General features: G+C 40.8%; 3 protein-coding genes across 9 annotated transcripts in view; 1 reads left to right on the top strand and 2 right to left on the bottom strand.

Annotated features, from left to right (window-relative positions):
* Window positions 1-991: 991 nt before the first annotated feature.
* il12rb2l (interleukin 12 receptor, beta 2a, like) lies at window positions 992-13,958 on the bottom strand. The gene is made up of 15 exons (XM_050069858.1): window positions 13,832-13,958; window positions 13,320-13,415; window positions 9,952-10,108; window positions 9,689-9,837; window positions 9,398-9,540; window positions 9,058-9,193; window positions 7,688-7,764; window positions 7,348-7,585; window positions 6,939-7,133; window positions 6,232-6,336; window positions 5,979-6,122; window positions 3,329-3,490; window positions 3,089-3,158; window positions 2,598-2,694; window positions 992-1,960 (listed from the first exon to the last, which is right to left on the bottom strand). Exons 2-15 carry the CDS (start codon window positions 13,387-13,389, stop codon window positions 1,598-1,600), a joined length of 2,106 nt encoding a protein of 701 aa, XP_049925815.1. The 5' UTR covers window positions 13,390-13,415; window positions 13,832-13,958; the 3' UTR covers window positions 992-1,597.
* Window positions 13,959-16,772: 2,814 nt separating this feature from the next.
* Window positions 16,773-19,317, bottom strand: rln3a (relaxin 3a). Its single transcript, XM_050069860.1, has 2 exons — window positions 19,158-19,317; window positions 16,773-17,567 (listed from the first exon to the last, which is right to left on the bottom strand). Exons 1-2 carry the CDS (start codon window positions 19,315-19,317, stop codon window positions 17,281-17,283), a joined length of 447 nt encoding a protein of 148 aa, XP_049925817.1. The 3' UTR covers window positions 16,773-17,280.
* A 3,977-nt stretch (window positions 19,318-23,294) lies between these two features.
* rfx1a (regulatory factor X, 1a (influences HLA class II expression)) overlaps window positions 23,295-27,996 on the top strand; it is a 21,223-nt gene continuing 16,521 nt past the window's right edge. For 4 of the 7 annotated variants that reach the window (XM_050069855.1, XM_050069853.1, XM_050069849.1 and 1 more), the window contains exons 1-5: window positions 23,296-23,456; window positions 25,641-26,021; window positions 26,791-26,900; window positions 26,985-27,080; window positions 27,806-27,903. In XM_050069855.1, the coding sequence (XP_049925812.1) occupies window positions 25,661-26,021; window positions 26,791-26,900; window positions 26,985-27,080; window positions 27,806-27,903 (665 nt within the window). In that variant the 5' untranslated portion in view covers window positions 23,296-23,456; window positions 25,641-25,660. The other 3 variants (XM_050069850.1, XM_050069854.1, XM_050069851.1) reach the window with 3 other exon arrangements.

The following is a 27,996-nucleotide window of genomic DNA, read 5'->3' as shown; positions in this document are numbered from 1 at the left end:
TAACACACAAATAAAGTAGGCCACAAACAAATAAATAAAGAATTGTAAGGATTCAGTTTCTTTATTTATAACTCACAGTAGTGTCTACAGGATGTGGGTGGGGTTTTGATCAGGACATTGTGGTCAGTTGCTCATTAAGTAAATTAATATGATAAATCTCAACACGTCTGTTTTTAAAATGAAAGATCAGATGAAACGTTTATCCCAATATCATTCACTACATGAATTTAAAAAATCTGTCTTTTTATAATGCATTTCTTTACTTTTAGTTGGAATTGGACATCTGCTAAATGTAGTTTATGACACAGAAACAGATTGACAATCATCAAAGACTTAGACTGCCCTTTTATTTCTGTGGTTTAGAAGATGTTTAAATGACCATGTCAGTTCAATTAGCGGACAGGCAGATCCTTAAGTAAATGTACGCACTTCAACAGTTTATCTAGGAATGAATTCAATATCCATATTCACCATCTGACGCTGTTGTGCTGTTCTGTATTTGCAATATGCTGTTGGTTAAAGTGATATGTTGTGCAATTGTGGCTTCATGTGTGTTATTCCTGTAGGATGACTGTATGGGAACTGTACAGTTACAGTACCATATTCCATAAGCATGGCCGTGTCGTCACTGAATGGATCAAGTTAGAAACTCTGTAGCCAAATCATTATCAAAATTGTTTATTTAATCACATTTGAGCGTTGCATGTATATCTTAACATACATTGTATTTATCAAAAGATAAAGATTAAGGTGCATCAATGTAAACAAAAAAATATGGACCTTGATCATTTGCCTATTTAGGGGGGAAATACATGAAATAGCACCTGATGTGTTACATTCAGTCGGTCTGATCAGCCAGTGCTCTAGTAGCTTTTTAATTTATTTAGGGTCTGCTTTACACCTGTACACACCTAACCCTCATTATCGCATTCATTCATTCATCTGGGAGTTTAAAAAAAAAAAGAACCAAAAACAACGACAACAAAAACACTTAAGTCGAAGGATAAAGCATTTATTCACCTGATGACACCTGATTGAAATACTTTTAAACATCCTATATACATACTATATACTTCTAATATTCTAGCCACCATTTCAAAGTGTGTTTCCTGAGATACTCAAACATATGATCATAAATATGAAAAATAGCTATCAATGTCAGTAACACATAATTCCTGATTTACTTCATATTGAGGCTCCTGTCTGGATCAATATCTGGATTGTAAAGAAAATACAATTTACTGCACACACAGGAAACTGTCACTTTGTCTATGCATTTTGCAAACAGTCTCAACATACGACAGAAATGGAGGGACCACACATGAGTTGTGACTGAAATTGGAAAAGTACAAAAACAAACAAGGTGAACACCATGAGGTGAAACAAATACTACTCAAATAAACAAAACAATTGAAATACCAAAATAAAAAAATGCAAAAGGCGGAAGTCAGGGCAGAGAGGACCAGATAATTGTCATCATCTTATGTGGATTGATTCCTCCAATATTCGGAGTCCCCCCTACCAGTAGGGAGAGACTCATCGTCTAAAAAAAACTTCCACATTGAACATTTTCTGCAAATTACGAAAAAAACCCCCATCAAACTTCCAGTACTTCCAACTCAGTGGGCATGAAGTGCTTCTCGTAACCTGACGTTGACTGTTCGTCCTCTGCTGAGCTCCAGCTATCTTCCCTGTGTTCCTCCTTCCTGTCCCTCTCCTCGTCCGAGTCAACCATTCTGCTGTATTCCTCTCTTCCATATCTGCGGTCTGTCCTATGACACTCCTCCATGACAGCTTCCTCCCCCTGATCGTCTTGGCAGTCCGTCTGTGAACACTGATCTCCGACCACTGGCTGTGTTAATCCGTCAGCCCTGGGCTGGATTTCCACAACCTCCAGCACAGAGATGATGGGATGTGGCTCGTAGACGGGAATGCAGATCCAAGCCAAGGGGTCGTTAATCTACAAGGAGATCACACACAGAGCCAAGATCTTTCTTTAGGGTTCTTTTTTTGTTTGGATTTTGGTCATACACAGTAACAAACTAAGACGTGACAACATCAGTGTGTGCAGCAGTAAACAGAATAGGCAGTTACCAGTGAAACAGCAAAAAAATGGCATTTATCAGGATCAACAATCAGTGTACACCAGCGCTGCTTCTACAAACATGCACATTATGGACTGTGTGTGGGACATCAAGTGCTGGAGGAGGCTCCAAAACAGCTAATGATCATAAATCACACACAACATGACAAGGAATGTGCACGATTAGTCGATTAGGTGATTATACGTTGCTACCCTCATTAGGCGATATCAGAAATAGTAGTCGGTTAAACTCAATGTTGCATTTATTATCATTAAATGTAATTGCATTCACCCAATGAAAATGCCACTGTAATAATCAAGATTTATTTATTTTGTGAATTACCGATGAAAAAAAACAGAAGCAACGCTGACCCAAAGTGACATGCTGTGTCTATCTGTCATCTGCCCTGCTCCGGGGTCAGTGATTCAGGTGGGTGGGTCAAAGCATTTGCGCTTAGAGCACCCAAATGGCCACCATTAGCCCGGGTGTAAACCGAAGAAGTCAGTCTCTCACCTGGTGCTTCATGTGTCGGAAAATGTGGCTGTTGCGGGCATCTGGTACTTTCTCATATAAAAATGTAGGCACCAGTGGGCATTCTCCTTGATGAGCTCTGTGCAGACATATAAGAGTTAAATATATACAAGACACCCCTCATAATCACAAAAACTCTCCAGAATCTTACAGAATGATATAAAAAAAAAGGTGTACGTAAATGTATTTTTAGCATCAATGTTCACATCAGCAGTTTGTGAGGCAGCACGATTGGAGAGAATTTGAATTTTGAATCCGTTTTATCAACACGACAGCACTGAATAATCATATTATTTTACTTGTGAAAGTATTTCAGGTGTTCGTAAAGATTAATGAGGATGCATGACACCAAATTCTTACATGACTCAAAGTATCAACCAACAAAAAGGGAAACAGTTGTGATGCACCGTGCCCACAGATCAGACAGTGATGGGAGAATAAATAAGAAATGTTGTTTAACATGATCATCTTACCTGTATAAAACAACGATAAAACACACAAAAATCACAAAAATGATTCCAAGCAGCAACGGTTTTAAGATCGCTGAAAAAGACGGGGAGAAAAGAGATGAGAGAATAAATTAATATAACCAGTAATGTAATTCATCCACATGCTAGGTTGTAAAAAATCGAAAATTATCTTTTAAAACTTAAAACCCATTGTCACACAGCTCATCACATCCAACAACAACTGATTAAGATGTTATACAATACCAAAATCTTCCAGGTGCTTTGTTTTGACCTTCATGGTGGAGTTTGCTCCAGGCCCAGCTGCAGTCACAGCTCTTATCCAAACATCATACTGCTGTCCTGGACTGAGGTCCTGCAGCTTAAAAGTCATATTTTCCTGCTGGGGGGATGCACTCACATTGTACACTATAGGAGAGAAGTGAAAGTGTGTGGAGTGAGGTGAGGTAATGAAAGAACAGCTGACAGAGACACACCAAGCTAAGTATACTGATCTGCTTATCACTAGTTATCTTTATTTGTTCTACATATTCATCACGATTTCATAACAATATAAACATACTACCATGCTCACAATAATGATGGTGATGTTTAGCATTAGCATTTTCACCATTTTACTTTAGCATGTTAGCATGCTAACTTATGCTAATTAGCACCAAACACAAAGTACAACTAAGGGCAGTGGGAATGTCATTAGTTTTCGATCTATGTAGCCTAGTCATTGACCAAATCTGACCTGAGGGTGGTGCTGGATGAAAAGTTACATTTTTACCAAAGTTTAGACCTGTTCCTACAAGGGACATAAATGTGCACAGAATGTATGAAGCTCATGGTGGCACTAAATGAAAAGTTAGAGAATCTACAACGACGCCTTCTCATCCCAGCTCATCAAATATCGCTGCTTGGTCAGTGGACTTTCACGTCTACATATGACGCACTAGGTATCCTCCTGCGTCTGTTGTTGACGTTCCAGGACGCCGTGTCAATTTACGCTTGTTACATGCATTGTGTCTTTTCAAAATACACTTCTGTTTTCACAGGAAATGTACAGATTGTGCTCATTAGATGCATTCAGTGTTTTCCAAAATGTTATGCAAATAAAAACCTTGGTACTAAAAACCTACACCAGATTCATGAACGCTGCGGAAAACTCATAGACACGTGTGTATGTTCATAAATGCCAAATCAATTGTAAATTGACAGCGCTCTCTCACAAGCCAGCTATTAGCTTACATCCCCGCCCATGAATAGCCAATGACCACCGTATATATAGGTGATAATTACTATGGATGGGTGCATCCTGTCCACCTGTGAACATGGAGCAAACAAAGGAAGAGAGAGATACAGAAAGAAAAACGTTTCCGATGCAGTGACTGAAGTTATTTCAGGTGAAGTTGGGTTGAGAAATTCATTTTATTTTCTTCGTGTAGTAGTGGTGTGGCTTTTTCTTTTTAAAAAGTTTATATTTTAGTTTTTAAATTTAGCCCATGATATCAATTCTCAATTAAATGTGTTGTCTGACCTATAACGGCATTTGAGTCGAGCCCCTGCCCCTCCCTCTTCAACTTTCCTTGTGGTAGCCACACGCAAATCAAGTGCCCTGCAGAGCAGCATCAGGTCTCCCTTGTCTGCCGTCATGGACAGCCACGTAACAACTGTGTTTGCCCTAAGCCTCGGCATTCTTTGTCTCTGTTGTGAAATCAAACCACTGTTAAAACATCTTAATACAGGCAGTCTAATGTAGGCAAAAACCCACTGTTAAGTTTAACAGTAAGTAAGATAGTCTGGCGTGAAACCACACTGTCTGGAGGCGCCCCAAATTCAAACGTCCAAAAACACATAATTGAAGCCATTGAAACTTGCGTGAAAGCACGTGAGACATGGGCACCGCGTTCATGTGTGTTCATGTGCTTTTGCTGGTCTCGCGCGCAAGTGCGCACACGTGAGCGCAGTGTACAGAGAGGCAGTCAGAGTTACAGGCTACAATGAGGCTAAAAACAGAGTTCAAATGACATTTTTCCAAACAACTTTTTATGTCGGGACTTCAGGACACTTGGATCACTACGGACGAGCAGTATGGAGATATTTTGTGGTTTCAATTATGAGTTTTTGGACGTTTGAATCTGGGGCGCCATAAGCCTCCATTAGGTGGAGTTGTGTTGCTATCCCTTCTCCCCTTAGATCTCCGCAAGTGATGCGAGGACTCTAAAACTTCACCTGAGCCTCCATCGGCATATGGGTGAGTAGATAATGAATGAATTTTCATTTTTGGGTGCACTATCCCTTTAACACACAAATTCATTCTGTTCACATTTCATGAATGAGACCCCTTGTGTTTGAGTTTATTTACTTGTGCAACAAAAGCACATTGTGAGGTTTAGGAAACAAAGGCAGCTGGTTAGGTTTAGTAAAAACATGGTTTGGCTCAATATTCTCACAAGAAGTGAACAGCGGTCTCCAGGGTGAAAGGCTGGGGTTTCAAACTGACGCCATCAAGCAGCATTATAAACTGATGCACCTTTTTCAGCACTGTGATACACCACCAGTTATGAACTCATCTGCCCAGCAGCGTGCCATACCACTGCAAAAGGTGCCTTGTTGCGTCAGTGTTCAGCACTGAAATCCCAGACAAAGCGGCGGTATTTGGCGACTTGGGAATTGAGGCTTTCTACAGAATCATTAGGATATAACTTCTGGGAACCATGAATGTCTGTGCCAAATTGGGCCAACCAGCTATTAAAAGAAAACATTGACCTGCTCGAGAAAAATTCAGGGGATCACCAAAATCAGTAGGACTCTCAACAAAATTAAATGTCTTTCCATCTGATACTGGGTTTGTTTGATGTTAATGTTTCCTTAACTTATTACAACTGCGTTACATGTTGTTGTTGCGTACCTTTTTGCCCGTTTTCTCCGCCATCTGCTATGACTTCGTAGGACAGGATCACCCCATTCTGCATGCAGAGGGGAACAGGCTCCCAAAACAGGTTCACATGAGTGTCAGCAATCGATACCTTAAATGATGGCCCTGTGGAGGGGGCTGGAGAGGGACAGGGACACACAAGACATGATGACTCCAAGTTTATCCCATTTAAATAAGCTAATAGAAGAAAAAAAGATGGGTCAAAAACAACGGCATAAATACTTACTTCCTTCAAGTGAATATCCAATAACTGATGAGAGGTGATGGACTTCATTGCTGTGTGATACAGTGAACAGCGACACCTGGTAGGGTGTGTATTTTTTATATTGACCTGTAGATGGAGACAAACACCAGAGCTTAACAGCCATTTTCAAACCAGCAAGCCCAAGTACAACCTTAAAATAAAAACCTTTCCAATGACTTTTAACTATTCAATCTTCAAGTTAATTTTCATTTATCATTATCATTGAGTGATGCTTTCTTTAAATCAATGTTCTGTATCACCTTCTGGGACTTTTTTTTTTAAACATATTTTTTGGGCATTTTTTAGCCTTTAATTGACAGGACAGACAAGTGTGAAGGGGGGAGAGAGAGGGAGTGACATGCAGGAAATGGCCACAGGCTGGAGTCGAATCCGGGCCCCTGCGGCAACAGCCTTGTACATGAGGTGCCTGCTCTATCCACTAAGCCACCGACACCCCATATCCTGGTTGGTTTAAAGTTTAGTTTTAGCTCTGCTTTCATTTGGACTTTTAGTTACCTGCTTGTTCTGGATGTTCTTTTATCAGCTGCATTAAAGCTCACTTTTCGTTAAAAATTCAACCTGCCTGTTAGTCTGCATCTGGGTCCTGATTCCTGACGCAGCATTGTCATATGAGTAATCTTCTCTATTTACTTCTTGTGGTGCTACGAATGTACAGCATTCAAACGTACCTTTAAAAATCCCTGTTGTTTGGCTTTTGTTCACTTTGATCCAATCAAATTGTCGGCCAGGAGGACACCCTGCTTGATTGTACTGCACTACATATTCTTTCAAGTTATCCGAGAGCTGAGAGGGCAGACCCCAGGACACGGTGAGGCTGTCTTCGTTCATCTTGAGGTGAATAGCTGGCTCGTTTTTCTCTTTACCTTAGTAGGAGACAAATGCTTTGTTAGTTCTGATGAGCCACAAGAATCGGAGAAATACAAATTAAGGAATTAGATAATACAAATGTAGAAATATTGTAGTGTCATTTTGATGCAGCCCTTAGTTTCTCCTAATTCCGCTAGTTATGAGCTACTTTTAGCTTTGGGATGTTTTGTGAGTACGGCGCTTGCAACAAAGCAGTCTGGCAATTGATACCTGATATTGGCATAGTGAGGTAAGAAGGCACTGTGGCACCAAGTGCATTGTAGGCAGACACACTGGCTGATGATACATCCTTTAGAGAGAGATTGAAGTGGCACTGCATCTCATCGCACACCAACCGGCCCTCTGACCCCGCTGTGGACATATTCACCAACACCGCAGTGCCATTATTGTAAGTCAGTCTGACTTCATACCCCCAAATGAGACCGCGAGCCTGAGATGTAGGAAGCCTCTGGATAGGATGGAGAAAAGGAGAGGATAGTGAGGGGTGAGTGTGCATTAAGTGAGACTCTTGTTCATTATTTCAGTCAGAGAGTAATGGTTGTTTACCTACCTTCCAGGTCAGAAAACAGTCAGAGGTTGCCTGGGACGTCCCACAGTCCCTCCATAAATCTAGCTCTCCAACAGGGGCTGAACAAGAGGGGAATAAATTAGCATGAAGGAGAGAAAACTAGAGAGGTAATGGCAAAATCAGAACCCAGTGCAGGTTAGTGGAACTCAGTGGTTCATAGTTTTAGCAGAGAAATTGGTTATTTTGTTTACTAGGGGAGACAACACATTCTGTTATCACAGTGTAAATGTTGAAACCGTTCATATCTGCATGGTGAATATAAAGAAAAAGGTAGCAGCCCATTAGCTCAGTTTAGCATAAAGACAGAGGACGGGGAAACTGTTAACCTGGCTCTGTCCAAAAATCAACCTATCAGTACCCCTAAACCTTTCAAAAAAATGTGTAAAATTTTCGCAGGGTTTATGGTCAGGAATGTTAACTTCTGGAGGGTCCACAGGTTGCCTGGGAACTGGCTAATAAATAGTCCCGCACCTAACCCCTGTAAAACGTCAAACTGTCTTTTCCACATTTAGTTTTTTGTACGGATAGCAAACAAGATGGAGTGTGTATTATGCTGCGTTCACATGAAATCAGGCAGACGTTAGATGGCAGACAGAAAACAGCTTCTGTTTTCACCTTGAATGAAGGAGCTCCGTAACATCCGGTGGTAAATTCCATCGCGGAGGACAGCAAAGAGTAATGGTTGTCTGCCATTTTTGTTACTGGCATTCTCTGCTGGTCTCAACTAACTTCATGTCCCGCTCTCGTCTACTAAGATGATATTGCTGCCTACCATTATTAGCTTGACTCCATGTGAATGCAGCATTAGTGAGCCAGGCTGGCTGTTTCCCCCAGGTTAAGTCTTAATGCTAAGCTAGCCTAATCAGCTACTGGCTGCAGCTTGATATTTATCACATGAGGAGATGATCTTCTCATCTAACCTTCAGCAAGACAGCAATAAGTATATTTCCCAAAATGTCACACGATTCCTTAAAGGAGCTGTATACAACATTCAGGACGTTCACATAGCAGCAAACATCTATTTACCATGTAAAGATATAGAGGAGTAAAGTCACTCAACCTCTGTTGGGCCAGCCGTACGTCCATGTTACTGTATGTGAGCTAGCTTACTGCCGCCGCTCTGCACTGCGCTTATATGTTGGTTACCACTGATATCAGAACAGCGGGTTTACGGAAGCGTAGCATCCAACTTCCTACCTCAGCACTGTTGCTGTTGTTAGCACTGTTGTAAATGTGTAATGTAAATGTTGAAAATTGCAAAAAACAAACAGAAGAAACTAAACTTTTGTCAACCCTCTCCACGTTCTTTGCTGACTCTAAACTTGGAGACCACATAACAAATGAGGACCCACCCATCTCAGGAGTTCGTACTCTGTGGATTGCACTCCAGTCACTTGACAAGCTTTTGTCACAGGAACATCGAACTTGAAATTCATAGACTGTGTAGGGCAGGTGACTGTCAAATGTATAGTGAACTCCAGTCTTGTTCTGTGTAGAAAGGGGGGGGAAATGAGCTTGAGCATGAATTCAGTCACTAAGCTTTAGTCATACAGCTTTTCTTTTTTCAGCTGATTAATTTATTCATGCATCAGCATTGTCTCCTCAATGTCAACATGCTCCATTACAAAGTGTGGACTATGCTGAGAGAGAGCGAAAAGGAAAATGGTGTAAGACAAAACCTAAAACGGATACCTCAACCCAGACTTGGTCTTCCTCAGCCCGATGTCGGACATCACAATGTTCAAAAGAGCGCTGCAGCTCATCACAGGAGAAAGTCCATTCAATATCTAAGGGCTCCAGATAGCTCAATGTGACATTGGGAGTGGGCGGCTTCTCTAGAAACAGACAGAAAAACAATCTGAAATAGAATATCACTTCAATCGAAATCAACAGTTCTGAGTTTTGAATTAGTTTTATTGCCGTTGTGTTTGTTGTTGTTGTGGTGTCTGTATTAATGAACAAGAATATGGAGGACTGACTCACTGATATCTTCTGCATTGAACATAGCCTTCTCAGATTTGGCAGAACCGTGCTGGTTCTTAGCCTGGACCCAAACATGCAGATCTCCATGACTGAAGTGTGCACGAAGGATAATCCCACTCAAATTGGTGCCACTGATCACATGCCCCTCTCTGGAGAGAAGACAAGAGGAGTACAAGAAGTCAGGGGGCTTCTCCCAAAGTCATCAGATGTTTGTCATCAAGAAAGCTGTCAGATATGACTGGGAACAAGTTTGGTTGTGTTACTCATTATTTGCTGGCTCCCAGTGCAAGCTGTAGTTCGTGGGGATCTGAGGGTCCAGCCATGGATCCCAACTACAGTGGATATCCGCACAATTGTTGCTCTCATCTTTCTCATCACAGGGGATATTGCAGTCAGGAGGGGAGAGAGCAGCAGGAGGGCCTGGAGAAACAAAGAGGGTGAGGGATGAAACCAAAAGTGATAGAAAATGATTCACAGTACTTCAAAACTCATTTAAAATTAGAAAAGTGAGCTCAGTGCAGTGCTGGTCTCCACTGGGTGTGTCTGGGGGCATGTGAGGAGGGAGCAGGGAGTGCAGGGTGAGATGTGTGTCCAGTGTGTATGCATGACAGTAATGGAATAAAGGGGAGACAATATGCATATAAGAGTTGGAACTCATTACATATCTGATATGAAATTAATCTGCAGATGCTCTGCTTCAAAATAAGACCAAACTTTTCTATGATTGTAGGTTCATGAGCCACGACAAAGGCCAAAATGCAACCTGCAACAGACGAGGTAAGGCTTGTTTGTAGCCTAGCCCATTGCCAGAAATGCCTTTTACAACATGATTTTGCTGGTCCTCAAGGTCCTACAGGCAGACTAAGAGGAGTGAGGAGTCTGTAGTCAATAATGATATAAAACAGAGCAGTCAATAAAACAGATTTCTCAATAACTGTGAATCACCGCAGCCAGGAGAAACCCTTGAGCTTACATTCATAAACGTGCCCAAAAAAATATAAAGTTTATGAGCTTTACGAAGTTAGCTGCAGACAGACACACACATGCACACACACAACCAAATGCATGATCTCAGCCCACAGAACAAAAACAGTTCCAACTACAGGATTTCTTGCAGGGCTGCTGAATTAGTCCGTGTTAGTTTTAGGTAGCTGTACTGAACACTGGCAACACAGTTTTCCAACCACGACATCAGTGAGATCATACGGCTTTGGATTTTTGAAAAACACATACTAAAATGTCAAATCCAAAATGCTCCCACCATGAGTCACAACAAGCAAAGGTACTGACCCAATGTGACAAACTTCCAGGATACTCTGAGTCACAAAAACTACTTACCAAAGACCAACGTGCATTCCCACACACACACTTATCACCTCTGCAGTGATTTATTTTAAAGAGTGTTGAAGTTTCGGTCACAAATACCTGTATCAGGACATATCTTTCAAATTCTCAAGACTTTTTTCTTTGAGAATCTCTGGGGGATTTGATTTCCTGCACTAGAAAGGCGACAGAGCAAGTGGTGTGCGTGTTGCTTAAGAAATATACAGCTAAAATAAAAACAGATGCACGCATGTGGCCTGAAGAAATCAAAGTAAATATTATACTTTGCTGCAAGTGATCTCTAAAATCTCTCCAAAGCTCATTCTTGTCAGACAGGAAACTGATAAAAACAACAAAGAAAAACCACAGAGTAGTGATTTTCTGTCCACTTTGGAAGGAAACTTGAGGAAATCAAATATAAATTTTTATTAACAATCATTAGTGTTTTAGATAGATAAAGGTTACTGTCATAGAAGCAAAGGGAGAGGCAGTGAATATCTGACAGAAACGATTAAAAAAGAGCCAGAAAGCAAAAGATAGAAGACCTATCTGCGCCACAAGAAAAACACAGAGAGTTTAGTCATATGTGCATACGCCCACACCAGCAAACACACACCTTTTTTTCTATTCATCACAAGGCTGTCACCTTTACCCATTTCTCGAAAGCCTCTACACTTGTACCAGCGATCAGTTCAATGCCTGCACACAGCCTTTTGCAAAGAAGCACACAGCCAGTAACATTAACAGGAAGCAGGCGTTATAATCAGTCTGCAGTCTCCCTTGTCACCACTTCCTCTTCTATACAGACAGTAATGCAAGATAATGTAGGGTCTGTCTGTGAAAAAACTAACAGGCATGAGACCTGCATAAAAAAACATGTAATGCCTTCAGTGTGGGCAAATCATTTGCAGCACATTAAACACCCCATTTTTTATTATAGTTAGTTTTGAAAAAAAATAACCGGTAAGTATCAGTATCCTGTCATAGAAATGCAGGAAACATCTACTGTATGTTTTATTATATCTCGATCTTTTACTTGAATAGTGATACCAAAGCTTAGACAAAGCCCTTTATATTGCATTAACAGCTGAATGTTGTATCCATGGATGGATTACCCAAAGTGTCAGTGGGTTCCCCTAACCTTCACTTGCAAAATGTCACTCAAATAAACACGTACTGACATTAAGAGACTCAAAATGACTGCAAAGAGACACAAAAAGACCACAGGGAGATGCTAAGAAACTGCAAAGAGACACAAAATAACTATAAAAACTGGCAAACAACCACCGTGAGACACAAACCAACTACAAGGAGACACAAAACAACAACAGGGAGACACAAAATGACTACAAAGAGACAAAAAACAACCACGGGGAGACACAAAATGACGACAAGGAAACACAAAACAACTACAAAGAGATGTAAACCAACCATGGTAAGACACAAAACGACTACAAAGAGACACAAAACAACTACAAAGTGACACAAAATGACTACAAAGAGACACAAAACAACTACAAAGAGACACAAAACAACCACAGGGAGACACAAAATGACTACAAGGAGACACAAAATGACTACAAGGAGACACAAAACAACTACAAAGAGATGAAAACCAACCACAAGGAGACACAAAACGACTACAAAGAGACACAAAACAACTACAAAGTGACACAAAATGACTACAAAGAGACACAAAACAACTACAAAGAGACACAAAACAACCACGGGGAGACACAAAATGACTACAAAGAGACACAGAAAGACTACAAAGAGACACAACCCAACCACGGGGAGACACAAAATGACTACAAAGATACACAAACCAACCGGAAGGAGACACAATGCAACAAAAACCAACCAGAAAAGGCCAAATTATCTCAAAAGAGACACATTACCTAACCAAGACACAAAATGACCACAAGGAGACACCACAAAATAATGAATAGACAACCACCATAAACATGTCTTCTTTTTATGAAGGAGAAGTGGTGGGGCCCTCTGCATATCTTGGCCCAGGGGTCCCACTGTGTCATAACCTGCCTATGGTGGTAGTTTATTCTTTAGCAATACATCATTTCTCATAAGCAGGTCATAGAGTTTATATGTAAAATCTTGTGCAGCAAAGGAAGTAGTTTGTTTAAGGTGGAGTAAAAAGGGTGATAAATGCAGTGTGGTGAAGTATAAAGCAGCACAAAACTAAAGCAAAAGCCCACAAGCAAAGCATAAGCACCTGAGATAAGGCAGAACTGAACTCATACAGTGTTTGAGTAACATGTGCACTAACACTTTACAGTAATAAGCCTACCTGAAGCAGAGCAGGTGGGCAGGTTGACCAGCAAGATGGACAGAAGCCACCTCGTCCTAAGTGTGGCCATTACATTTGGACCCAGCCCTCTAGTGCCTGTGGATAACACCCATACATGCACACAGAAAATGTATTAACCACGGAAGTTGTAGCCTGTAACAGCTGTATTAAACTCACGCACTTTGTTGGTATTTTGACACAGTAAATGTAGGCGATAAGAATCACCAACACGTGCATCGAAACGACAACTACTGTAACGTCATGTTTTGCAATTTGGCATAAATAGTCTAAATACCGTCAGTCTCTGTGTCAAACACACATTCCTGTTAGAGGCACTCATATGTAAATTAGCTAATACAGATGTGGTTTGTTGAGAGCACGTGAACGCACCGTGGTAACAAGAAACGGAATTCGTATTTAACGTTAAAAGTATTTTGTCTTAACTCATAACAAGCTTTTATATTCTCCAGTGTAAGCTAACTATCAATAACTAATAACCTTAAATTATTTACCTCATTTTGAGACACACTGGGACATCCGTGGTGCATTCTGCAGCGATGTAAAACACAATTTTCAAAGAAAGTTTGTTGTGAAGAGTTCAAGTCATCCGTACAGCTTTTACCGGGTGGCCCCGCCCATTTCTGGAATTACCAGTGACGTAAAAGGCGCACGCGGTCATACGCAGGCAGCATTCACACCTCAGACAGCTCGGTTTTGAACACTTCCTGTTCAAACTCAAATATCTACATATACAAACAACACAGGAGACTTTTTTTTATCTTAAGCAGACTCTTATGATAAAAACAAAATGTCCCACATGATACAGCAGTTACTGATAAGACTAAGCAGTGACTAGTGAAGTTTTTTAAGGGTCATAAACTTAAATTTATCTTAAATTCCAGTGGTGAAAGTAGTTTATTGTCCACTCAATCTGTGCTTTGACTCATGGCAAAAAGCAGTAGTAGTCATTCAGGGTTTTATGTCACATCCAATAAGAAACTGAGATAAAATGTCTTTATTGCCATCACACACAGTGGTTACACTGCTGCCATGTTGCTGCCTGATGCCTCCTACTACTGCTGTTACTATCATTGTTAGTCATACTTCTACTATTATTATACACATAGTATTGTCACACTCATACAGTTGTGCTCATAAGTTTACATACCCTGGCAGAATTTGTAAAATGTGTACCACTCTTCAAAGAAAATCTTTATTTCACGTGAGATTCAAATTAAACTATGAGGCATAACAATCAAGAAAATACTGAGGTGGTCCCTGTTCAAAAGTTTACATACCCTTAGTTCGTAATACTGCGTATTGCCCCCTTAAGCATCAATGACAGCTTGTAGTCTTTTGTGATAGTTGTGGATGAGGCACTTTATTTTCTCTGATGATAAAGCTGCCAACTCTTCTTGGCAAAAAGCCTCCAGGTCCTGTAAATTCTTGGGCTGTCTTGCTTGAACTGCACGTTTGAGATCTCCCCAAAGTGGCTCAATGATATTGAGGTCAGGAGACTGTGATGGCCCCTCCAGAGCCTTCACTTTTTTCTGCTGTAGCCAATGGCTGGTCGCCTTGGCCTTGTGTTTTGGATCATTGTCATGTTGGAAAGTCCAGGTGCGTCCCATGCACAGCTTCCGGGTGATGGGTGCAAATTGTCCTCCAGTATTTTCTTTTTTAAAGATATTTTTTGGTCATTTTTGCCTTTAATGCACAGGACAGGTAAGTATGAAAGGGGGAGAGAGAGAGAGAGAGAGAGAGGGGATGACATGCAGCAAAGGGCCACGAGCTGGATTCGAACCCAGGCCGCTGCAGCAACAGACGCCCCTCCTCCAGTATTTTCTCATAACATACTGCAATCATCTTGCCATCAATTTTGACCAAATTCCCTGTGCCACTGTAGCTCACACACCCAAACATCAGAGATCCACCTCCATGCTTCACAGTAGGGATGGTGTACTTTTCATCGTAGGCCTTGTTGACTCCTCTCCAAACATAGCGTTTATGGTTGTGACCATAAAGTTCAATTTTGGTCTCATCACTCCAAATGACTTTTTTCCAGAAGTTTTGAAGCCTGTCTAGATGCTGTTTGGCATATTGTAAGCAGGCTGGTTTGTGGCATTGGCGTAGTAATGGCTTTCTTCTGGGAACTCGACTGTTCAGCCCATTTTTCTTTAAGTGCCTCCTAATTGTTCATCTTGAAATAACCAGACCACTATTTTGTAGAGAGGCCTATGTGTCAGCTGAAGTTATTTGTGGGTTTTTCTTTGCATCTGGCAGTTGTGGCTGAAATTTTTGTTGGTCTACCTGACCATGGCTTGGTATCAACAGAACCTTATTTTCCACTCCTTTATCAGAGTTTGAACACTACTGATTGGCATTCTCAAATCTTTGGATATCTTTTTATATCGTTTTCCTGTTTTATAGAGTTCAACTACCTTCTCTCGCAGGTCCTTTGACAGTTTTGTTGCTTTCCCCATGGCTCAGAATCCAGCAAAGTCAGTGCAGCACTGGATGAAATATGTAGGGGTCTGTCAAGAGCCCAGAGACTCACTGACCTTTTATACACAGACACTAATTACAAGCAAACAGGTCACAGGTGTGGACAGTTACCCTTAATAGCCATTTAAACCTGCATGTGTCAATTTGTGTGTATATTATCAGCCCAAAACTTCAAGGGTATGTAAACTTTTGATCAGGGCCATTTGGATGGTTCCACTTGTCATTATGATTTAAAAAGAGCAAACACAATTTTGTGATAATAAACAGCTTCACCCGAACACAAACAATGAAAGAAAAAAAAGTTTTTTGCATGATCAATCATATTTGAATAATCCTTCATGGCACGAAGAGTTTAAATTGATCATTATTTCCCAAGAACAAAGCTAAAATGAGAAAAAAGTCACCAAAATAAATGCATAACACTGTTTTCTTCTTATTTCCTATCCCATTAATCACCTCATGACCCCTTAAATTTACCTTGTGACCTTTTGGAGAGGCCCTATAGGTTGGGAAACACTAGACACTAAAATGTATATAAAGTAGTCTCCTATTCTGCATACAAACTGATGCATATCTAATAATGTAGCATATAAGTTAAATCAGGTATTACAGGTGTGATTTTCATGTGGATACTTTTACTTTTAATTCTTCAAGTCCATGCTGTTGATAACAATGGAGTACTTAACTTTAAATGGAGTATTTTTGCACTGATGTATCAGTACTTTGAGCTAAATGCAGGATCTGGATCTTGATACTTTGTCCATCACTGAGGATGTCACTATGTCAGTGTTTTTAAGGAAATATGGTCATGCATCACCAAATGCAAAATATGCCCCGACAGCATATTTCCGGTGAAGTGAGACTATTTTAAGCCTTGGCAACTGAGGAAAGACAAGATTTCAACATGCAGCTCACTTAGAATTTGTCTTATAACACATTTTTATTGTGGATCTGAACCTCATAGTGCTCTGTGTGCTGTGAAACAAATGCAAAATACCAACAATATACTTCTAATTACAAACAAGATTAGACGTGAGTGACTTTTTATGCAGCTGTTGTCAAATGAGTTTAACAAAGCATTCATTTCCCTTGAATTGTCAGACACACAATTCAGCTGGTCATGATAACATACAGGTTTGTTATAATGTGTGTGAAAGTGGTTGGGAAGGACAAAACAGCTTGTTCAAGACTAATTAAGGCTGTTCATTACAAAGCCTAGAAGAAGTATGTATAAACATTTCTTGACACATGGCAGCCCTTTCCATACACTTCATAGATACTAAAAGACAGGAACAGTTTACAGAACGGTTTAAATCAAAGACACTGCATATAAAATGATCTAAAGGTAATGGGAAGTGAAACGAAAGAGAAGTGGATGTGCATCCGTTTGTGTCTGCTTGTGTACTCGTGTATACAGTATGTATGCCGGTGTATTGACTCAAATGGCGAAGGCTGACTCTCAGCAAAGGGAGCTGATCTCGCTCTTGCTGCAGCCCCACTTGCAGCAGGCGTTAGACAGGCCCACCACTACATCCCGGCCCTTGCGGTCAGCCTTGCGTAGGGCTTCCAGGATTTCCTCAGTGATGAAAGAACGGGCCGGCCTGCTAAACGCTGCCTCATTGTTGTCTCTCATTGTGAAGCTCAGATCTCCGTTCCTTTGAAGGAGACTCTCTACCACAGGATTGTGACTCAAGCCCTCCGAGGAGTCCTCCTGACGGGAGCTGAATGGGTCCTCTGACACATCTGCTGCAGTAAAATGGGCAAATGAAGAATGAGAGAGCACTCATGCTTTTCTCTTACACACGTCCCTGTCCATTAACTGTATTATCATTGAAAGAATTGCATTTCTGAGGAAAATGCAAACAGTAAAATAATCTTTCAGCATCCTCTTCTGTTGTCTAAATAAAGCGTTCATTTCACAGATGTTACACCGCATTCATCAGTTTTAATGTCACTTGCCCTCCCTGTTTCACACATACAACACATTATACATTTAACACATACAAACACGCACACATCCTTACCCCGGTAACAACCTCCCCCTACTGCTGGTGCCATCACTGCCTCCACCTCCACACCCCTGCCAGGGTCCTCTATACTAATATAGCTGACACTAATATCAAACTATTCATTAGGGCTGACACCATATCCCATTTAATACATGATAATGACATTCTTGCAATATCTAAAGAAAATTTGAAAAAAAAAACAAAAACCTATCAGTCATATCCATCTTTAATGTGTTCATTGTGCATTTTGTCTCTTTTTTGGCAAATAAACTGCACTTAAAATACCAGTGTAGGGAGGTGGAGAGTGTCTGTAACCATGACTGTTCAGAATTGTCCTAAAAAGAGGAATATACTTAATGGATAGTGGAAAGAAAACTGGACGATGTTGGGGGAGGGAGACAAAGTGAGAACGGAAAGAGGCGCTGGATTATTTATACGATATTATAATATGTGTATTATTAACATGATATCAGTATTTCATTTTTAAATATCATGGTTATCATCAATAAAGGTACATCAGAATATCCCTACTATTCATTTGTCATTCCTTCCGTATTATTACTACCTAGGTGTTTTTTTAAACAATTATTACATTATAATCATTATTATTATTATTATTATTATTATTAGTAGTAGTAGTAGTAGTAGAAGTAGTAGTAGGGTTAGGGTAGTGATAATTTTATTTAACTTTTTATTTTTACATTTTTTTTATCTATTTAATTTATGTTATTATTATTATGGTCATTATTATTATTATTAATATTATTACTTTTAATATTTCTTTCTCCCCACACACAATCATACACCTAAATAAGTGTGACATATTTAACAAATTTCCCCTGAAACACTGGGTAATTGTACTTATTATCATATCATAGTTATACTTATTTGCAATATGTTACAATTAAAATTTATATGAATATTATTTCATCCTTTTTTGGTTTGGCTATGTTCATTTATTTATTTATTCAAATGGTTCCACATAAAACATCTAATGACAATGTAAATGATAGCTGTCTGATTCCAGCATAGATTGTCCATAGTTCAATAGAAATGTAATAAGTAATATTTTCTGTCTATGTGCACTTAAAATAACATGTGATTTTCTTGTACCTCCATTGAAGTTATCATTACCATATATGCACACAATCACAATTGAACAGAGGAAGGTAAAGACAATATACAAACAACAGATCCAGAGAAATCATAACACTAGAAATAGAAAAAAAGTTGGCATCACGTAACAGATGGAATAAATCATATACATGAAACCCTGACACTGATTGTAGCACAAAGTCAGTAATGATGAAGATGTAGAGCCTCTTACCTGCACTCCTGAGTGACCGTTTCCATCGTGAGCCTCCACAGGTGAAGATGACTGCCCGGATGAACTCACGGCCGCACAGCTTCACCCCATATGTTGGGTTGTCCATGGGCTGAACCCCGGCCACCAGCAGACACACAGCCAGTACCACAGCTTTCCACATAGTGCCCAATGGAAATAAAGCAAAATACAAGCTGTTAAATGACAGGAGATTGTTTGCTATGGGCAGCACTTAGATTTCTGTCTCCCTGTTTGTAGGCGCTTTGACTTAGTAAGTGACCCAGGCGTGGTTTATAAAGGGGTCCAGAGCCCTGGAAGGGAGACATGCACACTGCGCACGCAGACCTTCTCTGGAAGAAGAACAGATTTGAAACAGAGATACAGTCAGAGACCTTTATGGAGACAAAAAGCAGACCAAAGGTGGCATAATTAACGAATTTGTCAGTGGCCCTGATGATCTAATTGTGTTTCAGCATGAGAAGCACTTTCGTCACCTTTAATGTCCCTCAACATTATGACGTCATCAGATCCCACTTAGGTTTCATATGTAAATGATCAATAATCATGGATCATGTAGTGGATGTGGATGTGAGGAGCATATTTACATTAATAATGTCAACTAAAGGTAAAAGTTTGAGACCATGTGACACATTTTTTATAGCGTACTGGCCAATTCCAACTCTGTCTATTAATATGTTTCTCATAGGGCATGGTTTATGGCATGATATATATGGCACTAGAGATTGCTAAACCACTGGTTGTCATGGTTTCTTGTACAGATACCATGGTGGTTTATTGTGTAATAGGCATGGATATTACACCAGCTAAATTAGCCTAATTAATCAAACAAATTGATGCAAGAGTAAGATTTAAACAATTTTTCTTTATCATTTGACAGCTGATACCAATTAATAGTATAGGGATACTCAACACAGCCCTAAAATAAAAGAAGAGTTGCACAACAGGTAATTCCTGTCAAAAATAAAAAGATAAAAACCTTTGGCAAACATTGCCTGATCATATGAAATGAACCCTTTACTCAGTTTGCCATTAATTCCCCATTAACAAGATTTACCATTCACTAACACCACTACAGGGATATACATTGACATATAGCCCATTGTATCCAACATCGCAATTATTTACATCAGTATGTCCATTTTTAATTCACACGAGACCCTGCATGACTTCTGTATACATCACTTCCCTTTTCTCTTGAAAATTGCTTATTCTGTCATCTCGTTGCCAAAAGGTGAATTGGGAGTACAGAGACAGGACCAGTGACATTTTCAAAGGCAGATAACATAGCAGTCCTATTATGAGTCAGACAAAAATAAAACACATTTTTATCTGTGTATCCACGTAGTCAAAGGTCGCTCGTTTAGGAAATTACAATGGGGGATGATGAATCTGTAATTAATGTGACGATAACAAGCAAACAAAATGGCATTTTCGGGAGGGTGTCCACCCTGACTTTCATTAACACGGAGTCACAGAAGTGACCTGAGGAGGTCATGGGAGAAATATGAGAGTGTCATGGTCCATACTTTTTATTAATGAGTGGTTTGGGGCAGCAGTAGCTCAGTCCATAGGGACTTGGGTTAGGAACCAGAGGGTCGCCTGTTCAAGTCCCCGTCCGGACCAAAATATGGAGTATGGACTGGTAGCTGGAGAGGTGCCAGTTCACCTCCTGGGCACTGCCGAGGTGCCCCTGAGCAAGGCACCAAACCCCCCAACGGCTCGGAGCACCTGTCATGGGCAGCCCACTCTGACATCTCTCCACTTAGTGCATGTATAGGTCCAGTTTGTGCATGTGTGTGTCTTTCGGACCTGTGTGTAATTGACAAACAGAGTGAAAAATTGAATTTCCCCTCGGGGATTAATAAAGTATATAAAATTTAAAAAAATTAATCATTCTTGGACATATTCTACATAAAAGTATATAGTTTGGTCCTACTGTATAATTTGTTTTAAGGGTAATTTATCAATAAATTATTTTGCAATACTGTAGATGTTGTCATTTACATGTTCTACTGTACGACTGTTGCATACCTATAAAGAAGTGGCTTGGGGTTATAAAATTGCCAAGAGGTTATCCAGGGCTAGCAATAGTTGGTAACTGGATTCTTTGCAATGTTGGGACTGGAGCTACAAAACCTTGTGAGATGACGTGAAAACGGAACTACAGCCATTTTCAAAATTCATATCTTATTCCTATGGTTAAAGATAGTTCAAAAATATTGGTAGACATGAACAATTCTCTTCCAAATCCAAAATGTAGAGTTATAAAACTCAAATTTGTGATATCATAGGGAATCATAGGGTATAAAGTGTGGAATTACTTCATAGACATTGAACTGACACCTAGAGCATCCAGGAAAATGTCCTGACTATGGAATGCCCCAGAAATGAGTCCTAAAACCCTGAAATGAGTTAATTTCTGCGCTCCTGGTTCCCTCATCTTAAAGTCAATAGGTTGTTTTAATGGGTTTTTAATTAGATGCCTGAAATAAGGTGGTTAACACAAGCTTAACAGACTTTCATGTTTTGTTCCACGACATAAAATTTGTCTATAAGTACCCCACTCTTGAATTTTTAAGCGTTTATGTGTCTTAAAAAAGGCCGATGCTAACGTCACATCATGTCAAGCACGGCTTTACAGCCTTGCGGTGGTAGGGATGTTAAATCATATGACTGTAGTGTTCGTTTATAGCCTGATGTTAGCTTTTTACTCCAGGTGATTGCATTCAGGCTTCAAAAATCATAAAAATTGTGTTAATTTGTGAAAATTATCTTGCTGAACAAAACATGAAAGTACCATAAATATTAAAACTATCTGCAACAATCTAAAATCAAATGGAAAAATCCCATAGGCCTTTTGATGAGGGAACCAGGCCGAGGCCAACTTCTGCATTAGCCTACAGGGAAAGGTCGTTCCTGGAGCACTCTGTATGGGCACAGGTCCTGTTTCAGAACTGAGAACACTACAAGAGAGTAAAGCTTTTTGATATAAAAAGGAAAATAAACATTCTGTGGGTCCACAAAATTAGACTCCCATTAATTGTAATTGGGGGAGCCCCCAAATTATACTTGATGACATCACAAGTTTGAGACTGTGGCCCTCTTCTGGCATTTATAGAGAGTAGCTCATGTTCATAAATACTGATTGAACTTTCTGAGGGCATGGAAATAACATGTTGAAATAACTAATTCAGGTGGTGCTCCCGTTTCACTGTGTGTCCAACATATTTGCACCACATCACACCAGTTTTAGCCTCTTTACATTGGCTCACTGTTTGTTTTAGGATTGATTTCAAAATCTTATTGATTACTTTCAAGGCTCTGCATGGCCCGGCTCCAGACTACATTTCAGACCTGTTTGTCCCTCATGAACCTCTGTGTAGTCTGACATCCTCGGGCAGAGGTCTTTTGCTTGTTCCGGAGTTTTGCAATCAGGGCCCCGAGGCTCTGGAAAAACCTGCCCGAGGATATAAGGCTGTGTGAGTCACTGGCTTCGTTAACTCTCTCCTAAAAACCTACTTCTATCAGAAAGCATATCCTGACTTCATCTGAACTGTCTGTCTATTTTATTGCTGTCTTCTTGATTTCACTTCCCATTTATTATCTTGATTTTAGTTTTGGCCTTCCTTATTTTATCTTTTACTGTTTATGTGTTTAGTCTTATTGTACAGCACTTTGTAACTGTTATAAAAATAAACCTACAATGTAAAGGGTGAAGGCTTAGTTGAACACAAACTGTTTGTAGAATCAAATCACTAGCTGCTATCTCGAGGGCATCCACTGAGTGTGCTTGGTTTCAGTGGAGCCAGATGTACCAGCCAGATGTATCACCACCAAAGACAAACTGTATTGTCTATAGCACCCTGTTTTAAATTTTAGATAGTTACTATGACACTGTCAAATCACTTACTGCAGAATTTTGACAAGCACTAACATGAACTTATTACTCTGACAGGCATAGCATCCGCCTCAGTTGTAAAATGTATGTGTATGATAGACGGGGATGTTACTCAAATGGGCGTGGAAGGCTTTGTAGTAGAAATTCGCTGCTCCTGTCACTTTAAGACAATTTGGCAGCGCTCAGCCAATCAGAGCGAAGAGGGGGGAGGGAAGGGAGCGGGTGGGTAGCAACAGTTGCCCTGGTGAGGACGAAGCGCCATAGCCACGGTAGCCCTGGCGACAAGAACCCAGCAACGAGAATCAACAACAACAACAGCTGAATCCGCCATAAAAATAAAAGAAGACATTTTACCGGTGGGAAATACATACGTGGATACAGAGGTGAAGCTCTTTACATATAGGGAATATTTCATGTCCAATAATGCTTCAGCTGAATTGTGCTATTGCTTTTTTCCCCCTTGTTGTTCCAGTAGCCATAACAGGCAACTGCCTCCTAGTGTTAGCTGACGTTAGCCTGCAAGCTAGCCGTCGTATTGATAATCAGCCCTCAGTCTGCGCTTTGAATGGGGTCGTTTCTGCCCGCTACTCATTCGGGTGACACTGAATTGTGCCTGCCATGACGACGCAGCCACAGATGCATACTCAAGCAGGCCGTTGTTATGGCGATGTCAAATGCAAAAGGTACAAAATGGCGGTTGTTGTAGAGACCAGTTAGCTTGCTGCCCGTGTTACCTTGCTAGATAGCTAGCACCAGTGTTGTCACGACAGCCTTGTGCTCGCTCGTGCTTACAGTTAACAAAACGAGTTACCAGTAACGGACACTCGTTTGTTTTTAACGGCAATGAACGGACGTTCTGTGGCGGTTTGAAACGTTATGTTTTTTCGACAAGCAGCACTAAACCACGTCCCTGAGTACATGACGGTTACTACCCAAAAGGGAGCTCACATAAGGATAGCTAAGTTAAAAGTGTAACTATTTAGCTACCGTATGGGTTAGTGTACAGGAAAGAGCAGGGTTGGAACAATAAACGGCAACTGAAATATCGTTGTCGGTAATGTAAAGTTGAAAGCAGGTGGCGGACATTTAATATTTGAGGGGCGTGGCGAAGGAGGGCGTTTTGCAGGTGCTTTGAGTTCAGTTGACCGTGTTTGTTCACCTATTTTCCACACGAAAAACTTTATACGTCTGCAATAAGGCTAAACTGACCATAAACGCCAGGATTAAACATCCTCATCTGGCTTTGCAAACACAGATGTAAGTCACAATAAACTCTTTCCTCTGTGCTATCATTTTGCAGTCAGCTAAACAACAATGAACAAAGGCACGTTGCTTCTAACTTAATATCAAGTGTACTGTATCAATTAACCTAAGTTTAATTTAAGGACAGGGTGTACATGTAATTTCCTCGTTAGTGATTGTGACATATCTATTACAACAGAAAGCATAGCAGTGGTAGTGCACAGCAATGTGGTGAGGGATTTCCCCAACTTGTGCTGCCATAGTGTGTGATCACATTACAGATAATGAGACACCGAAATGCTTGTTCCCGTCAATGCTCCTCCCCCACCTCCACATCAGCTGCACCACCAATAGGTCAGCTACAGTAGTACTTTCAGAAACAGCCATCTTGCTTATTAATGTGCATCTAGGCAACAAATGAGGATGTGGAAATATTCCCAGTATCCCCTGGACATGAACTGTTGACCACAGATTCATGGTATTAGAAAAAAAAACATCATTTGCATCATGTCTAAGTGTTGCTCATGTCATTTCACAAGTGGAAGCTGTGGTTTGTTGGACTTTGTGATGCTACATTCTCCGAAATAGAAAGTTGTATCTCTCTTGTCTTCACAACTTTTGACTAGATATGCCCTGCCCTCTCTCTGTCTAAATGATTATGTAACAGAGTCAGTTATACAGCAGTAATATGTGTATATTAAGTATTATAATTACACAAAATTTGTTTCAGTTGTTACCTGACAGGCTTAGGCCTCCATAGTCAATATGTGGAACATTTGCTTCTTAGTTTCTGTACACCAACGTTCACCTTTGGGGGTACCCCACCTATAAAGGGGTGTAACCCGCCTTGCCTCTCCTCTTTTGCTGCTGTACTCCATGGGAGAGGTAAGTGACATTGCTCTCGTAGTAATTTCCATGTTTTGGTGCTGTTAAGCTGTTTATAAGGTCATTTTTCAGCCTAAACTTATTGTTTAACATGCTAACAAATTCCTGTGTCACTTAATTTGTGTAGGGGCTTGCGTTTATATGGTCATAATTACAGAGGATTGTGTTTTTGCCTCTTGCTGTCAGAGTTGTTAGTGATAAACGGAGATCGCCTCCAAAGATATCCACGCTCTGAGCCTCTTCATATCAACGCAGTGCAGACAACACAGGAGTCCACCGGTTACAATTATACAGTGGCTTGAAAGATCAAATAGCATTGGGCTATTCTAACAAAACAGAACCTGGGAATAGACAGTTTCAGGGTTCATCCTGGAGCATACACAGCATCCCTAATATATCTACCAGAAATGCATTACTAGTCACTTGTTTCTTCTTCCTAGGGTGATTCTCAGCTCTTGTAATGGCCACCTCAGGCTACGTAGGTGAGATCCAGCCAGCAGCCCAACCCCAGGGGGCCGGTGTTACTGTCACACCGGGGCAACCTGACGCCAGCTCTACCCCTGCACCTGCCCCTCAGTTTCTGGCTGAGATCCAGACGACTGTGGCCACTCCCACTGTCGTCACACCCACAGGCCAAACTACTCCCACCGATCAAGCCACCTCCATTGCCACTCCGAAGCCTGCAGATGGTAGTCAAGCCCAGTCCACAGCACAGGCCCAGCCTGCTCAGACACAGTATGTGACCGCAGAGATCCAGGGCTCCCCCACACAGTCTGGAAATGCCCAAAGCACTCCTCAGTACATTGTTGTTACAGTCACAGGTAAGGGCTAAACATTACGTACCATTAATGCCGCTGGCACTAATGTAGACCAGCCCATTTTAGGGTAGAACCAGCCCTTTCCTTAATCCATATTCAGGTTATTACAGATGATATTTTTAAATGTCTTTAATTTTTCAAAAATGGTTTAATACACATTTATTGTAATGAGTCAGATCTGTCTTTATCAGTTTGTAACAACACTGTATGTTCTTAAGGTCAGTTATTTAAGTTACTTCATTTTTCTGAATTGTAATTGTAAAACAAAGATGTACTTTCACATGAATGGACACTTGAGTTAACTCACTACACAATTCCTTGCCTTCAATTGACTTTCATGACTAATTGCCTTTGCACACCAAGTATGCGTTTTTTAAATCAGTCATCCGATAAAAAATGTTGTGCACAGAAACCTTGCACAGTTTGATGCATTTGTTGTTCTTTTCATTGTGGAAATTCACAATATAAGACAAAATTGAAAGACACATCTGCTCCCCACTGTCAACTAAAGTTGCCTCCCTGGCTGTCGCCACTCTCTGGCCACGCCTTGGATTTGGATTTTTTTCATCCTCCTCCTCCTCCTCATCATCATCATCATCATCCAACTGAGTATTACTATCTGACCTGTTGTGAGTAGGCTGTCTGAGTTAGGAAATGTTACTGTGCGCTCTGTTCCGCTCTCTTGTTGCGGTTGTAAGAGTCCCACAGGTTATGTCACATTTGGTGTGCAGTGGCCTTAAACTTGAGACTGATGCCAATCTTTGTCCCTCAGAGGGCTCCCTTCACTCAAGTGACAGCGTATCGGACTCTAGCCCCCCTCCAGCTGTGGTGCAGACAGGAGTTCCGACACAGGTTGTTCAGCAGGTGCAGACGGCTCAACAGGTAAAATATGCACCCACCCACAAACACCACATGAAGTTAATGTTTCCTTGACACTTAAAACATACAGTATCCATATCTTTGCAGAGGTCCGTGGTGCAGGCCACCTCTCAGATAGCCAAGACTGAGCCAGGCACCCAGCTGAGTGTCACCAGTCTACAGCCTGTTCATATCAGCCAGGAGGTAAGTCAACACATTGTAAAATAGTTCATCACAGGCGGTCAAATATGATGTCTGACAATCATGTGTGCTGCCACTGACCAACACACCAATTTGTGGAAAACAAACATACACACAAGTAATCACAGCACAGTGACAACCAAACTTTCCAACTGCCTTACATTGTGTCACAGTATTAGCCAACTAATCACATCTTTGGTCAAAACTACCACTGCTGGCTTCCAGTTCTTCCCCATTGAGGTGACAGCGTTAGTCAGGGATAAGAATCTAGAAGAATGCCAGCTGCAACATGAGATAGGGCAGCCAGAGTGCCAGGTCTGGGCATCAGCAGACAACATAAGAGACTGCTGCGGCAAGCCCATCTACCTCTGTTTGGACCTCTGTCAGTATAACCAATCACTCCACTCGCTCGCTGTGCCTGCCCACCCTGCAGTCACATGCTCAGGCCCTGAGCAGCCACCACCGCAGGCTACAACTACGGATTTACAAGTAGGTCAGGGACACAAGGGTGACTGCTGCTATATAGTTAAGGGAACAGAGAGTCTGTCTGTAGCTAAGAAATGCATATGTTATCATTCAAAAGAAACTACATGAAAGATGATCTCAGGAGATGATACAGTTGATATGGTCTAACTAGGCAGGCAGGGATTTATTGGATTTTTGTGTGTGTGTGTGTGTGTGTGTGTGTGTGTGTGTGTGTTTGCGTGCATGTATGTGTGTCTCGTTAGGTCCAGCAGCAACTCACATCAGTGCCAGTGCAACATGTGTACACCAATCAAGTGCAGTATGTGGAAGGAGGAGACAACAACTACACCACCAGCACCATGTGAGAATAAAACCGTCATTTTCTAACACCAGACAGAACTTTTTCCTTTCTACAGTTTATTTTCTCCAACAGTTTGCTTTGGTTCTAACGCAT

The sequence above is a fragment of the Epinephelus moara genome, chromosome 18, assembly GCF_006386435.1.
Source record: "Epinephelus moara isolate mb chromosome 18, YSFRI_EMoa_1.0, whole genome shotgun sequence".
Classification (NCBI taxonomy): Eukaryota; Metazoa; Chordata; class Actinopteri; order Perciformes; family Serranidae; genus Epinephelus; species Epinephelus moara.
Note: the sequence above shows the minus strand (reverse complement) of the source record. Positions and strands in the feature narration are given on the sequence as shown.